This window comes from Chlamydotis macqueenii, chromosome 16, assembly GCF_036417535.1.
Source record: "Chlamydotis macqueenii isolate bChlMac1 chromosome 16, bChlMac1.mat, whole genome shotgun sequence".
Classification (NCBI taxonomy): domain Eukaryota; kingdom Metazoa; phylum Chordata; class Aves; order Otidiformes; family Otididae; genus Chlamydotis; species Chlamydotis macqueenii.
The window spans coordinates 3,149,434-3,163,041 of record NC_141571.1 but is presented as its reverse complement, the minus strand read 5'-3'; the positions used below and the strand labels follow the sequence as shown (position 1 = coordinate 3,163,041).

Here is a 13,608-nt window from a genome sequence, read left to right as displayed (position 1 = left end):
ATGAGGCTTAAGTCTTGCTCCAAAGCCGCTAATTCAACAATAATTAAATAAACCAGAAACGATTCAGGTTTGGGAAATGGCTGTGTGAACAGGAACAGGCACTCCAGTTGACGTGCACCAACATGTGCATGGGATCAGGACCTGACTGTGCACCTGTGTATGGTGAAGCCACTTTATTTCTTTTAAGCATCTTAACAGAGATACTGTAAACCATAAAAAGATAGGCAGATGTATCATCAGATTTTACAGAAAGGGAAATAATCATGGTGAAATGACTTTGCCAAACTTACAGACACGGTGTCTGTGTAGCTTGTATGAGACTGAATGTGTGTCAGTAAGTCAGATTAAACATGAAAATTTAGGGCAGATAGTCTGCATGTTAGAAATTCAAACTCTTTAAAAGTATTTGAAACTCTGAAACTTGAAAACATAAGTTTATATGTCTGTAAAAGCAAGCGTCTTGGGAGTTCCCAACCCCGAAGTTGGGAATTACCTGATGGAGACGGTGCGTTGGTACCCCGACAGGGCTGAAGGGAGATAAGGTCGTTTTATTGGCATTGGAGGTGGGCTGTGTTGGCCCTCGTGAGCGGACAAACACCCACGCTTTTCTTGATGTATAATCTGGCTTTGGAAGCCTTTCCTCCTTCTGAATCAGACAGCTGGTTACGCCTAGGGATGGGGGCAGCCTCTGCTGGTGCTGTGGGAGGTCTTGTTTGTGGTCACAGGTGGATAAACTGGGGATTTGTAAGGAATCTCCCCAGTAGCGACCTGTGAGAGGTGCTTGTGGGATGCTTGCTTCCTCCGTAGGAACCGAACCTGGTAAATCCCCAGTAAGCTGTGCGCAGACCTTTCCCGTTCTCTGGGCTCTGTTCCTGTGGCTGGTGTCCCTTGGCAGTTCACAGTGTGCCTGGAGTTTGTGTGCAGCTCTGGCTCAACAAAAGCAGCTCAGGGCCGCTGCTCTGCCTCCGGTGCTGCCTGTAAAGCCCCCGAAGGGCAGGCTCAGCCCTCCCCTGAGCAGCCTGATGTGACAGCTCCTGCCTTTTACAGGGGCTCCCCTCTGAAAAAGTGCATCGTGGTGAAGCATCTGGGGAGGGAAGACATAGTGGTGGACGGGGCATGCAGCAAGTCTCCCCCTCTCAAAAGGCTGTGCCAGGACGTACAGGTATGCTCCTGGGGGATTTTATTGCTATGGACCTAAGCCCAGCAAATCAATTGATGTAAAACCACTGCAGTGCTTCCCTGGATGCTCCTGTTCCCTGACTCCTGTTCCTGTGTTCTCCCCTCCTTGCTGTTGTTGCATTGTGAGTGGTCTGAAAAATGCTTCCTTTGCCTTACCAAGACCCTCTCCCTGCTGCTTCCTTTAACACCGTCGCTAGCTGCTAACCCCTGAGAGCACAGCGGGGTACGTCCTCCAAAGGCACTGGCACAAGGACAAGATGCCTGTTTTCCTCTGCCCAGTGAAGGACTTTTCCTTCCTAACCCTGTATCTATCTCCCCTTTTGTGCAAAGACCAACGCCGTCCTGTACTGCGGCTGTGACAGTGGAAGCAGGAGAGGAAAAACAGATCTGTGCTCGTGGCGTGGGTTTACCACAGCCCCCCAGCATGACAACAATCATGTGCTGAGAACAGTGCGCTCTCTGTGTAGCTGGCATGATGACTGTGTCAGCTGTCAGGGCTGGGGCTTTCCCTTGCAACTGAAACCAGATGAAAGGATGTGGGCCAGAGGCATGTGGCGAGACGGGCGTGAAGGAGGAGAAGGTGTCGTGGAGCTGCGGCTGCCTGCTGAGCTCCTGAGGCTGGCGTGCAGTCCTGCTGTGCCTGGTGGCTGCCTGCTGCCTTCATCCGCTTAAAAGGCAGGTTGCCTTCAGCTGCAGCAGCTCCTGGTCTTGCAATTGTCTTCTCTCCCTGTGTCTTTGGTGATTATTTGCACTGGGTTATCCCCAGGGTGCTGCTTGCTCAGAAATGGGTTGTATTTGGGGAGCGCATTTGAGCTTTGGGCTCTTCTTTCAGAAGTGATGGTCTGTGCGCATCCCTGGAGCAAGAAGTCCAGCAGATTCTGTATCTTTGACTTTATTTTCCTCGTTCAGCTGCGTTAATTTTATTGGGGTGTTGCTTGGTGTTTGCCAGCCTGGCCATGTTGTCTTGTGAGGGCAGGGTAACTGCAAAGGGATGGGAAAACTGGAGCACACCAGCATTCCTCGGTGAGGTTTACCGATCAGGCAGTTGCAGAGGAGCCTGTCCCCGCGCTGGCTGCTGTCAGTGAGGTCAGGTTATTGTGCAGAATGTCCTGGGAGGAGGCTGGAGAGAGTCTTTTACCCCTTGGCTCTTGCTGCTCTACTTGTTCAGGCACTTTATTAAAGATTGCTTTCTCTTGTGAGCACATTTTTACTGTGCTGTTGGCTTGTACAATGCTATCGGATGGTCTGTGGGCTGTGTGCCGGCTCCGGGCAGGGGTTGCCCTCTCCGACCTGCTGCGGAGGCGGTGGGTACCCAGGGAAGGTGATGGAAACGGGCAGGCTTTTGTTTCCTGGCCTGGCCACAGATCTGAGTGCTCTCCAGCCTGTTGGGATGGTTTCCCAGCATCCGAGCCTGTGGGCTTCCAGCTCCCTGCCTGCAAACCCCGGTGTGGATCCTCCGCTTCTCGACTTTCACACCCTCTTTGTGGATTTTTAACAGGAAAAAAAGACTGAGAGCTCACAGAGACTCCATCCCAAGGTATTTACACACAGCACTGCCTTCCTCCTCGTGGCACCTCCCTTCCGCCTCTCCCTTCAGTGTTCCACCTTCTAACCGCTCCGACTCCGCACGGCCACACGTGCCTTCCTAACTGGTTACCAGCAGCTGCATGTTAGCGATAGACACCACTTGCCGCTTGGCCAGAGCTTCTCACGGTGTCGGGGTGAATGCAGTGCCGCCAGCTTTGCTGCTGGAAACAAATCTGCGTCCGTAAAAACCCCTGAGCGCATGTCAGCGTGCTGACAGGGGGCAACACAGAACCGCTGGGATGTACTGCCAGCGTTGGGATGACTGTTCACCTCTCCGCCTTGCAACCTACTTCCTTTCTGGTGAGGCTGGCAGGGATCGCCCGCAGCTTCCTGGCTGCAGCGGCGTGCCGTGGGCAGCAGACCTGGAGCTCCAGACCCAACGCGTGGACTCTGCCTGCCCCGTCCAAGGAGCCGCAGCCTCAGGACCCTGTGAGCACGCAGGCAGAGGCAGGCCTGGCCACAGGGGCCACGTGCTGTGCCATGGGTCTGATCTCCTCTGTGGGCTCTGGAAGTTGGGTGCTGAAATTGAGGAATCCTTGAAGGAGGGATGCACCAAAGCAACTGTTGGATGGGCTGTTTTGAGCCTGTCTTGGGCTTGTTTGACCTGGTACCTTGCTGGTGGGACAGGCTTGGAAATTGCTTCACCAGGTAAAGCCAGGAGCTCTGGGGATCCGTGAGAGCTTTCCAGGTGGAAAAGCTACTTACACCAGGCTGTCAAGCAGCTAGTGTCACCTGTGCCATATCTGCAGGACCCGTGTGCTGAGCCATGGGGTCCCAGTGCCTCTAAATGACCCATGAACATCTTCAGGGCTGCAGAAGATGACCGTGTGGCCCTGAGGCTGCTCTCCGTGCACCCCGGCTGAGGGAGCCGTGGGGACTCTGCGGGCTGTGCCTGCGCAACGGGCTCCAGCTCTGGAAGGAGGAGATGTCCCCAGCTGGGAGCTGCAGGGCTGGGTCAGCGTGCCTGCCCTTGCAGGGGTGTGGAGAGCGGGGGTCTGTGCTGAGGCTGGGGGGTGCTGTCCCCTCAGCTGCCACCCAGCTCCTCTGAGGAAGGGCAGAAAGATCAGGTGGAGTTAGGTCTTGCGCTGCGCCGTGCCGCCCCGGAGAGGCAGCCAGCCAGCACGACTCTCGGGGTGACCTCTGCTCATCAGCCGCAAGCGTGGGTGGCTCTGTTATGGCTCTGCCATCCTCAGGCAGCTCCTTCAGGTGGTCAGTGCTGGGTGGTTCTGTGCTGGAGCAGTCACCTCTTACCAGGGTAATTACCTTAAAATCCAGATAACACATTTTTTTCGGGTCTGCAGGGCCAAGCAGCGTGAGGCCAACGTGTTCCCGTTTGTCTGGGGCCGTGCTGCTGCGGGGATCCCCGCAAGCTCTGCGGGGCCGGTGGGTGCATGGCTGTGCTGTGAGGCTGCTTCGCTGGTGGGCTGCAGCTCAGGAAGCCCAGGAGGGCAGGAGGAGCCTGTTCGCTGTGAGAGCACCGAGCAGCTGCTGCTGCAGGCCCTCTCCTGGCTGCTGCTGCTAAGAGAGGTTTATCAGCGTTACCCGTGGTTTGGACAGTCTGCTTCAGGTCTTGCAGCCAGGCTGTGTTTAAAGTTTTTCCTCGTGGCTGTGGGCTGAGAAAAGGAGCTTCTGGAGTGGGAGCTGCAGCTCTGGTGCATGGTTTGCAGCAAACAGCTCTGGGGCAGAAGAGCTCTGTGCTGTGAACATCTGCCTCGATGGTCCATGAGGGGAGCAAGATTGGGGTTGCACCCCTGGTTCCCCCTCTCTTGCTTTTGGGCAGGCCTGTTTCTAATCTTCTGCTTTTCTCAGACCCCTTGGAACCCAGCCATGGACATGTGGTGGCACGAGCTGATGAGCAGTGCCAGCACGGAGTGCGAGCCCGAGTGGTGTGACTCGGAGGACGAACTCTTCATCCTCTACACAAGCGGCTCAACTGGGAAACCCAAGGTATGCTTCCCAGCTTGCTGCCCGTGGCGCCGGGCTGAACCACAGCAACACCTCAGCTGTGGGAACTGGTAAGGGCCACGCTGGGAGGCCCCTGTAAGAAAAGGAGCCACTGAAGTCTTGGGAAAGGGGCTGTGCTGGTCATTCCCGCTCAGCTGCTGTTTGAGCTCCGTGGACTGGTGGTGGGCTGGGAGGGTGAGGGCCCTGGTGGGAGCTTCCCCTGACGGTTGCGTGCCTTCTCCTTGTAGGGTGTGCTGCATACGGTGGGTGGATACATGCTCTTTGCTGCCACCTCATTTAAATACGTGTTTGATTACCAACCTGAGGATGTCTACTGGTGCACAGCCGACATCGGGTGGATAACGGGCCATTCCTACCTCACTTACGGACCCCTGGCGAACGGGGCAACTAGTGTTTTGGTAAGTGCTGGGTGCCAGCTGGGTGCTTTTCCTCCAAGAAAGCGGAGATGATGCTGCTGGGCTGCATCTCTGCTTTGCTCTGTGATGAGCCTGCTTCTCACCTGCGTGTAGTGCCCTGGGCTCTGCGAGGAAGGGTGGCGGTCCCTGAGGAGGGCACGGGTGATTGCTTGGTGGCAGATGGGGGGGCTGGCTTGTATGTGGCTTTTGGGTGGTTAATTTTTCAAGTGCTCCCCTGTTTCTTTCCCTTAGAAGTCCAAGCCTTGTGCACCAGGGGAGCCAGGGCTGCTGCAGGGCAATGCGAAAGCTGGATCAGGAGCAGGGAGCGATGTTTTCACTGCTGATGCTGAATTGACAGCCTGCATTTAACTCCTGTGCCTGTAACTCCCTTGGCAGCGTACGGCTGTAGCTTGTATCCAGATCAGGGAGCCAGGGGCCTGTGCCCAAGACTCCCAGGGGAAATGCAAGCAGGAAAATCGCTGTCACATTGAGGGAGTCCTTTTTGGGGTTCTTGGTACTTTTGGCTGTGGTTTTATCACTGTGTTTGAACCTTTCACCCTTACCATGTGGCCAGCCTCATTTGGGCTGGTGGGACTGTGTCACTGTGGTAGCCACCCAAGTGCCTGTGCTGCTGGGGTGTTTCGGGGGACATTTGCTAGGACACCTAGGGTGGGGTGATGCCGAATCCATCCCAAGGAAGCAGGAAGAGAGGTCCCTGGGCTGGGCTGGATTCGCTGCATGGTGCCTCCAGCATTCCTGTAAGGACATGCTAGGGTCCAGCTGCTCTTCCCCGGTGCTCTCGACGACTCCTGCCTGGGAAGGTGCTGCAGGTCAGTGGCACTAAGGAATGGCTGTGTCACCGCCCTGTCTCCTGCTCAGTTTGAAGGTGTCCCCACCTACCCGGATGTGGGGCGAATGTGGAGCATCATTGACAAGTACAAGGTGACCAAGTTCTACACAGCACCCACAGCCATCCGGCTGCTGATGAAGCACGGGGAGGAGCCCGTCAAAAAGTGAGTGCCAGTCCCAGTGGTGTGGGGAACCCTGGCTCTGGCACAGCCAGGGTTCCAGTGGGGAACCAAGGGCCTCAGCTTCCTCTCTGAGCAGTAGCTTCCCCAGTGTATTTTCTGAACAGACCAGGATCTTCTGCCTTGTTTCTGCAGTCCCAGCACTAATTTCATAATGGCCTTCTGGGCAGGTCCTCCTCTTTGACCGTAAGCTGCCGCTAAGCTCAGAGATGGCAGGTTCTCCCTGCTCCTCACACACAGAGGTGTACTGGGCAGAGGGCCCCTCCGCATGCTGCTCCTTGGCCCAAGGAAGGGAAGGAGCAGAGCCAAGTGGCAGGCAGCAGAATCACAGAGGTCTCCTTTCTTCCCTCAAGGAAGAAGGTCAAGAAGGGTCTGAAGCATGCCCCAAGTACATGTTGGGTGGCTCAGGGCTTCCTGCAGACTCTGCTGTGCAGCGGGCTCTCACAGTTGCTGCTCTCTGTGGCCTGCTGAGCCCCTGCCAGCCCCCTCCTCTCTGCAGGCACAGCAGGAAGTCTCTGAAGGTGCTGGGGAGCGTCGGCGAGCCCATCAACCCTGAAGCCTGGCTGTGGTACTACCGCGTGGTGGGAGAAGAGAGGTGTCCCATTGTGGACACGTTCTGGCAGACAGAGACAGTGAGTCCTGGCCTGGGTGCCCCTGGGACCTCTCTTTCTCTCGTGCTCCCCACAGGTGTCTTTGGAAGTTTGCTGTAGTGTTTCCTTGGTTCTACGTGGATTAGATGTTTTGCTGGCCCAGGAGACTCTGGTGTGGCCTGCAAGTGTTTGTTCCCCTTCTGTTTCATTCCTGGACCTCAAACTGACTCCAGGGGGAGACCTTCCTCTCCAAAGGGTCCCTGCCAAGGTCTTCTGTGGACCCTGCTGTCCCCCACCTCTTTCTCTCCTCCAGAAGCTCCAAAGCTTTGTGCCCAAAAGCTCCCTGTCCCCTGCCATGTCCTTCCCAAGGCCCCGTCTCCACAACAGCCCCGAGCAGCCTGTGTCTGACTGGGACATGATGTGACCAGAACCGACGTGAACAGCTGTGGGACGGGCTGGCACGGCCCAAACTCTCTTGTTTTTTGCCTCTCTTCACAGGGTGGCCACATGCTGACACCCCTCCCTGCCGCCACCCCCATGAAGCCAGGCTCTGCTGTGAGTACTGCTGTTCTCCTCCCTGGGGACCCTGGCGAGGCTCTGCGGCAGCAGCCGGCACTCTCTGTACCGTGGCCTGGTGGTTACCAGCCTGCCTGGGTGGTCGTGGGACGGCGGTGCATGCGGGGAGGTGGCCACCACCCAAAATCCCAGGCCTGGCCCCACGTAGCTGCTCTCAGAGCCCCCATTTGCCACAGCCTCTCCAAAGCTGCCCTTCCTCTGCCTCCCACTCCCTCTGCTTCACGGGGTTTTGAATGTGTGGGCTCACTTTCATGTCTCCTTGCTCTCTGGTCCCCATGGCAGACGTTTCCCTTCTTCGGTGTGGTCCCTGCCATCTTGAATGAGTCGGGGGAAGAGCTGGAAGGAGAAGCAGAAGGCTACCTGGTAAAGAAGGGTTGATCTTCCCCACCCTCCCCTGTGGGGTTGGTTCCCTGTGAGCTCTGGGACCTTCCTGGTACCATAAACACATCTCCACCTACTCTGGGTCCACACAAGAAGACCCCCTTGGGTGGCAGGAGTTCCCTTCACTGCCATAACTCCCTGGGAGCTTTCTGTGGTAAACAAACTGCTCAACTGATCGTTAAGCACACACGGCCAAGGCAGGAGGACGGGTACAACTTCTCAGCCAAGCCTGGCGAGACTTTCCCAGTAGATCAGCACTGGGCAGCAAGTGTCTGGGTGTCATCACTCAAGGCTGTCCCTCTAGCATCTCTGTCACAGCGTGCGAAGCCTGGGTCGTTGGTTTCGCTCTTGCTGACTCACATCTGTGTTTTTTTCACCATCAGGTATTTAAGCAGCCCTGGCCAGGAATAATGCGCACACTGTATGGAAACCACCAGCAATTTGAAACCACGTACTTCAAGAAGTTCCCTGGGTACTATGTGACAGGCGACGGTAAGGTTGTCTGGGGAGTGTGTGGCTGTGGAGGCATGGGGGCAACAATTCAAATCTTGCCGTGTCATGGCCCCGGAATGCCTTTTCAGTTACTCTGAGCACTGGCGCTGCTTCCTCACGCTGTCATTTCTGGCTATTTTTAGGTTGCAGAAGAGATAAAGATGGTTATTACTGGATCACAGGGCGAATTGATGACATGTTGAATGTTTCTGGTAAGTTTTGTCTTCAGTGGGGACCAATGTGCTTTCTGACGCTAGTTAAAAAAGCCACCTTGCTTTATGGGGGATGATTCTGCATCCATGGCTCTGGTCAGCAGCCTGTCCTCATAGTGGATCTGATTGCTGGGTCAGGGTTTTTCTGAGGCAGATGAGTCTGCAACTTGGTGACTTTCTGCGTAATTTGCTCTGGAGACAATGCACTGGAGGGAAGGAACCTTCTGTAACCTCTTAGAGGAGGTCCTTACCCAGCCAAGGAGCCTCTGTGCGGAAGGATTTATGGCCACAGGGAATCACAGAGGCTGGGCAGGACCATGTGGTCCGTAATCCAACCTGCTGCTCTGTGTAGGGATTAACCTCGAAGCTGGATCAGGCTGTGTCTACAGACTCAGACCTCTCCACAGAGGTGGAGATTGTCCCACCTCTCTTGACTGAGCCTTTGAGATTCAACTGCTTTTCAGCCCATCACGTTCCATATGCTGCATTTCTTAGCTCTCTCCCTCCTTCCCTGGAGGCTGCAGCCTGCATGTCCTTACTGCTGGCTGTGAGATGCTGCTCTGCTTGTCCCTGGATCAAACTAGGTCCTTTCATCTGACCAGCAGTGCTTGATCCTCCACCAGCTGATCATTCTGGGAGCTGACCACCTTCCTGTGGTTTCCTGTGACAGCAGTCCCAGGGTGGGTACAGGAGCAGAGGAGTACAGGAGTGAGCTGTGCCCCTGTCCCGAGATGTGGAGCATGGTTTCGTCTGCCCACGGCGATGAGCTGGAGCAGTGTGTGGCAGGGCTGGTTCCTGGGCTCTGCAGATGCAGCCTCTTCCTCCTCTGCACCTTCCAGCTGACCACGTGGCAGGTCTCGTCTTACCGAATCCAGCTCCTCCTCAGCCCCTGCTTTGTTTAATCCCATGGCTGTGAACAGTTTGTGATCAGTTAAAGACGGAAGCCTAAAGGTGGGAGGGAGAACAGCCAGGGGAGGTTGGCTTTGCTGTGCAGGTGAGTGATACCTGGCAGCCTTCAGGACCACCCAGCCCCTGAAACGAGTCTCTCTCTCCAACTGTTGTCTTTTTTCAAGCAAACGAAATGGATGCTCTCAAACCTGTAGTTTAGGGCCTTTCACACCTGCAGAGCTGTTCCTCCCAGCTGCTGGGAGGCTGCAGGACCCCAGCCCCGTGCAGGTCTGTAAAGCACTGCCTCTCCTTGCTTCCAGGCCACTTGCTGAGCACTGCAGAGGTGGAGTCAGCCCTGCTCGGGCACGCCGCCGTCTCGGAGGCCGCGGTGGTCAGCCACCCCCACCCCCTGAAAGGCGAGTGCCTCTACTGCTTTGTGACCCTGCGAGACGGCCACGAGTTCACCAAGAACCTGACGGATGAGCTGAAAAAACAAGGTAAGCACCAGCCAAATAGTTGGGAGGTTATGTGGCAGGGAGAGGGAGGACGGTGCTGGGCAGGTGATGGAGAGGGGTGAAGGGCTTGGGTGCTTGAACGAGGGGGTGTGCAGTCTGGGGAATGCCGCGTGGACAACTGCGACAAGGTGCCCCCTCTGATTAGAGAGCACGGCTGGCGAAGACTAAATTTAGTTCTCCCGGCCTTTTGGCTGCTCATGTGATGCTATCTCTACCTCTTGGGAGCTGGCAGCCGTGTGAAGGGCCGAGGTACCCGGCAGGCTTGCGTTTGTAGCAGTGCTCTGTGGGCACAGCTCTCCCTGGCAGATTTGGACTTGCTGTGAGGATCGTTGACGTGTTTTGGGACAGTGCTCTGGTCTCAAGGGAGCGCTTTCATTGCCACAGCAGACTGCAGCATTTAATACGTGAAGTGGAGCCATTGCAGAGGTTTCTTGGAGATGGAGAGAATGAAAAAATGCGTGCTCTTGCCTTTGGGCAGATGTGCTCGTAGCCCCATTGGCATTGCAGGTCGTGCTGTCCCCTTCCCCAGCCCCGAGGCTCAGGTGCGGCACCCGAATCGCTGCCTTGTCAGGTTCCCCAGGAGCTGGGCTCTGTGTGTCATGGCTTGGTCTTAACCCTGCCTGGAAAGGATGTGTGTGTGGTATCTGCTAGTATGTACAATGAAACTTTTTTTTTTTTTTTTTTTTTTTCAGTCAGAGAAAAAATTGGACCGATAGCAACGCCTGATTACATCCAGTATGCCCCTAGCCTGCCCAAAACCCGCTCAGGTAAGTGCCCAGTGAGGGTACTGGGGAGGACAGAGTAGTTCCTGCCAGTGGCATGAAATTGCTTGTCCTGTCCAGGGCCACTCACATTCAGAGGGGAACAAGCTCAGGGCAGGCAGGATCCCGCAGGTCTGGGCACTCCCCGCTCCTGCTAAGGATGCTGAAGAGATCCTGACTCCTGCTTGTCATTACAGGAAAGATAACCAGACGGATATTAAGGAAGATTGCCAGAAATGACCAAGATATCGGGGACGTCTCCACCTTGGCAAACCCGGGCATCATAAACCAGCTTTTCAACAGCAGATGTGACACTAAACAGTAGCGGCGTGGCCTGTCCCTGCTGAGCGGAACTGTAGCAGCAGCAGTGTCCCGATGAGCAGGTCTGCCCTGGGAAGGAAACCTTCACCTGTTGAGTTGAATGTACAGAGGGAAAGGCTGGCTCCGGAGAGGCTGCGTCTCGCTGGCGTGTCCATGCCCTGGAGGAGTGTGCGTCGTGCTCCAGATGGGTATGGTACATCTGAGGTTCGTGCACAGAGGGACTCCTCCTCCCTCTTCAGCACCTCGTTCTTGATTTTTAATTTTATTTGGGGGGGTTGGGTGTTAATTAACTTTACGTAATTTATGTGGCACCTTGCGCACAGTGGGAAGGAACTTCAGGAGTTAAGGGGAAGTAGCGCTGAGTTACGCAATGCAGGCAGGCAGGGGAGGTTCATCTGCCGCTGCCCGTGTGCCAGCTACGCTTCCTTTTCTACTCGGAGCGCTGCAGGAGAGCTTAAAAACGCTCTCACCTCATAACCATGTAGCTGTTTTAGTCTTGCGTCCACTCTCCAAGCCTGTTGCTAGCAGAGGTCCCCTAGCCTGAAAGGGAGCGGGACAAAGCTCAAGGGAGCTCTGTGCTTTACCCAGGTTTTTTTGAGCAATTTGGTACCAAGATCTGCTGCTTCCTAACTGCACGGTGCCAGCTGGTGCGTTTCCCAGTCCAGGGTCACGACAGGGAGCCACATGTGGTCTAGGAGGAAAAGTCTCGGTCTGACTGCTCTGCTGCCACCAGCTCACGGCTCAGCTCAGAGGCTGCACTGCTGGATGCTTCTTTTGCGTCCTGGGGTAGGAGTGGGTGCCCCTGATACCAAAGGATGGAGAGGAAACAAAGCCATGCAGAGGCACCTTTCCCATCGCAGGCAAACCAGGCGCTGGGTTACAGCGCAGCACTACCATTCCTACAGCAGAGAAACCAAGGCAGGCAGGGGCTCTTAGTCCTACATCGCAGTGGGTGATGTTTTTCACATCAGGAAAAAATGGTGAAGATGTTTTAAGTTAGCTTTTGCTTCAATCTGACGTGGCTTTATGATGAGAGGGGGAAAAAAATCTCATCATTTATGATGAGAGGTTAAAAAAACCAAACCAAAGCCCAAGAGCCTGAACATCACGAGCGTACTGCCAAAGCCATTCTTCTTCAGCTGAATTACATTTCACTCCAGCCCTGGGTTGAGCTGGGAGAGGTACCTCCTTTCCAATATCTGTATGAAAATTGCATGTGAACCGTTTGATTTTGCACTTAAACCAAAGGAGAAACGGGCTTTAAAACTTGCTGTTAGAGCTGTTTTGGCGAGTGCCAACACGCAGGCTTTACCTGCAAACTGGGCTGGGAAGGGTGAAGCAGCTGCCTCTGGGGCTGGGTGCTCAGGGCCAGCGTGGCAGGCACTCTGCGGAGCTGTTGGCCAAGTCTCAGGTCTCAGCTGCTGCTCTCACTGGCACAGCACTGGTCTGTCATCTGCCACCTCAGTGCATGCCCCCGTCCCACGCTCCTCCCGTGACTCTGTACCACTGGATCGTGCCACCTCCTTGACAAGGATTCCCACATCATCTCTCCTCCTCTGTTACTCTTTGTCTGCTATGTCGTTTTGGCTGGAAACAGCTACGGTTTTATGCAAAATGAAATAAAATTCAAGGAAACAAAATGGAAGTGGACTTAGAGCATGTGTGTAGATTGTAGGTGCTTGCTGGGGGAGATGGAGGTGCTCAGCTGTTGCAGTTGGACCTGCTGTGCCATCACCAAGGTAGGCTTTTGAGGATGGGGAGGGACTGGTTACTACCACTGTGATGCTTTTTCTTGGACTGGGATTCACAGCCTGTGACAGTCTGTGCTGCTGCTCTGCATGGGGGCAGAAAGCTCTGCAGCCTGTGCCTCGGTTTCTCTCTGGTCTCCAGCCACCATTGTCCCACTGTTCACGGAAAGCACAAGACAGTGTGACACCCATCTGTCATCACCCCACCCCATGGAGGACCAATGCCAGGGAGATGAGCACCCACTGCGAGCAGAGCAACCAAGGAAGTTCAGGGCTGGTGAGAGCTGTGTTGCCTCCAGACCAGGTGTGGTCCTCAGCCAAGGACAGCAACGGATTCCAGCCTCTGCCTCCATGCTGTGGTCCTCAGGGTCACCGTCAGCCTCACCAGCAGCTCAGGTGCGCTCTTCCTACTCCTCACAGCCCTTGCTGCTCCAGCTAACTGCAGTCACAGCTCCAGGCTGAGAGCGTTTCCTCCTGGAGACTCTTACCTGGCACCACCCACACCAGCACCTCTCCCTCCACTGGTTGTGCTGGGCAGTGCCGAGTGCCAGAACACATCTACAGCGTGCTGTGCAGCCATGCAGCAACCAGAGCAGAAACTGGAGGGCTGGCTTTAGCTCTTCCAGATGTGAGGGTACATGAACTACTTTGCATGTAGTCTTAGAAAAAGACTCTCCCATGAGAAGTGTTCAGATTGCACATAATTTTTAATCTCTGGCTGGGGGTAATCACGCCCCTCAGTGAACCAACTACCCTGGAAGCATAGAATCAGTCGCACCTACAGAATGGAACTCTTTTCAAGGTGAAAGAGTGATGATTGATTGAAGCTTGCAGTGACAGCAGTGACGCACCTGGCAGGGTGCCGGTCTGTCAGTTGGCACGTTCATTATTCAGGAATTCTGGGGTTTTATGGCGCTTCTCTCTGGTCTCCGAAAGGGCAGAGCTGAGCTGCCTGAGTGCTTTACCAGGG

At 55.2% G+C, this 13,608-nt stretch overlaps 1 protein-coding gene across 2 annotated transcripts in view; it reads left to right on the top strand.

Annotated features, from left to right (window-relative positions):
• The window catches only part of ACSS2 (acyl-CoA synthetase short chain family member 2), a 32,697-nt gene extending 20,162 nt beyond the window's left edge, over positions 1-12,535 (top strand). Inside the window, exons 7-19 of one of the 2 annotated variants that reach the window (XM_086760689.1) lie at positions 1,048-1,162; positions 2,678-2,716; positions 4,576-4,713; positions 4,959-5,129; positions 6,006-6,139; positions 6,654-6,786; positions 7,243-7,299; positions 7,603-7,683; positions 8,085-8,193; positions 8,337-8,405; positions 9,614-9,790; positions 10,501-10,575; positions 10,767-12,535. In XM_086760689.1, the coding sequence (XP_086616815.1) occupies positions 1,048-1,162; positions 2,678-2,716; positions 4,576-4,713; positions 4,959-5,129; positions 6,006-6,139; positions 6,654-6,786; positions 7,243-7,299; positions 7,603-7,683; positions 8,085-8,193; positions 8,337-8,405; positions 9,614-9,790; positions 10,501-10,575; positions 10,767-10,894 (1,426 nt within the window). In that variant the 3' untranslated portion in view covers positions 10,895-12,535. The remainder of the gene's footprint in view (positions 1-1,047; positions 1,163-2,677; positions 2,717-4,575; positions 4,714-4,958; positions 5,130-6,005; positions 6,140-6,653; positions 6,787-7,242; positions 7,300-7,602; positions 7,684-8,084; positions 8,194-8,336; positions 8,406-9,613; positions 9,791-10,500; positions 10,576-10,766) is intronic. The other variant, XM_086760690.1, reaches the window with a different exon arrangement.
• Positions 12,536-13,608: the final 1,073 nt, after the last annotated feature.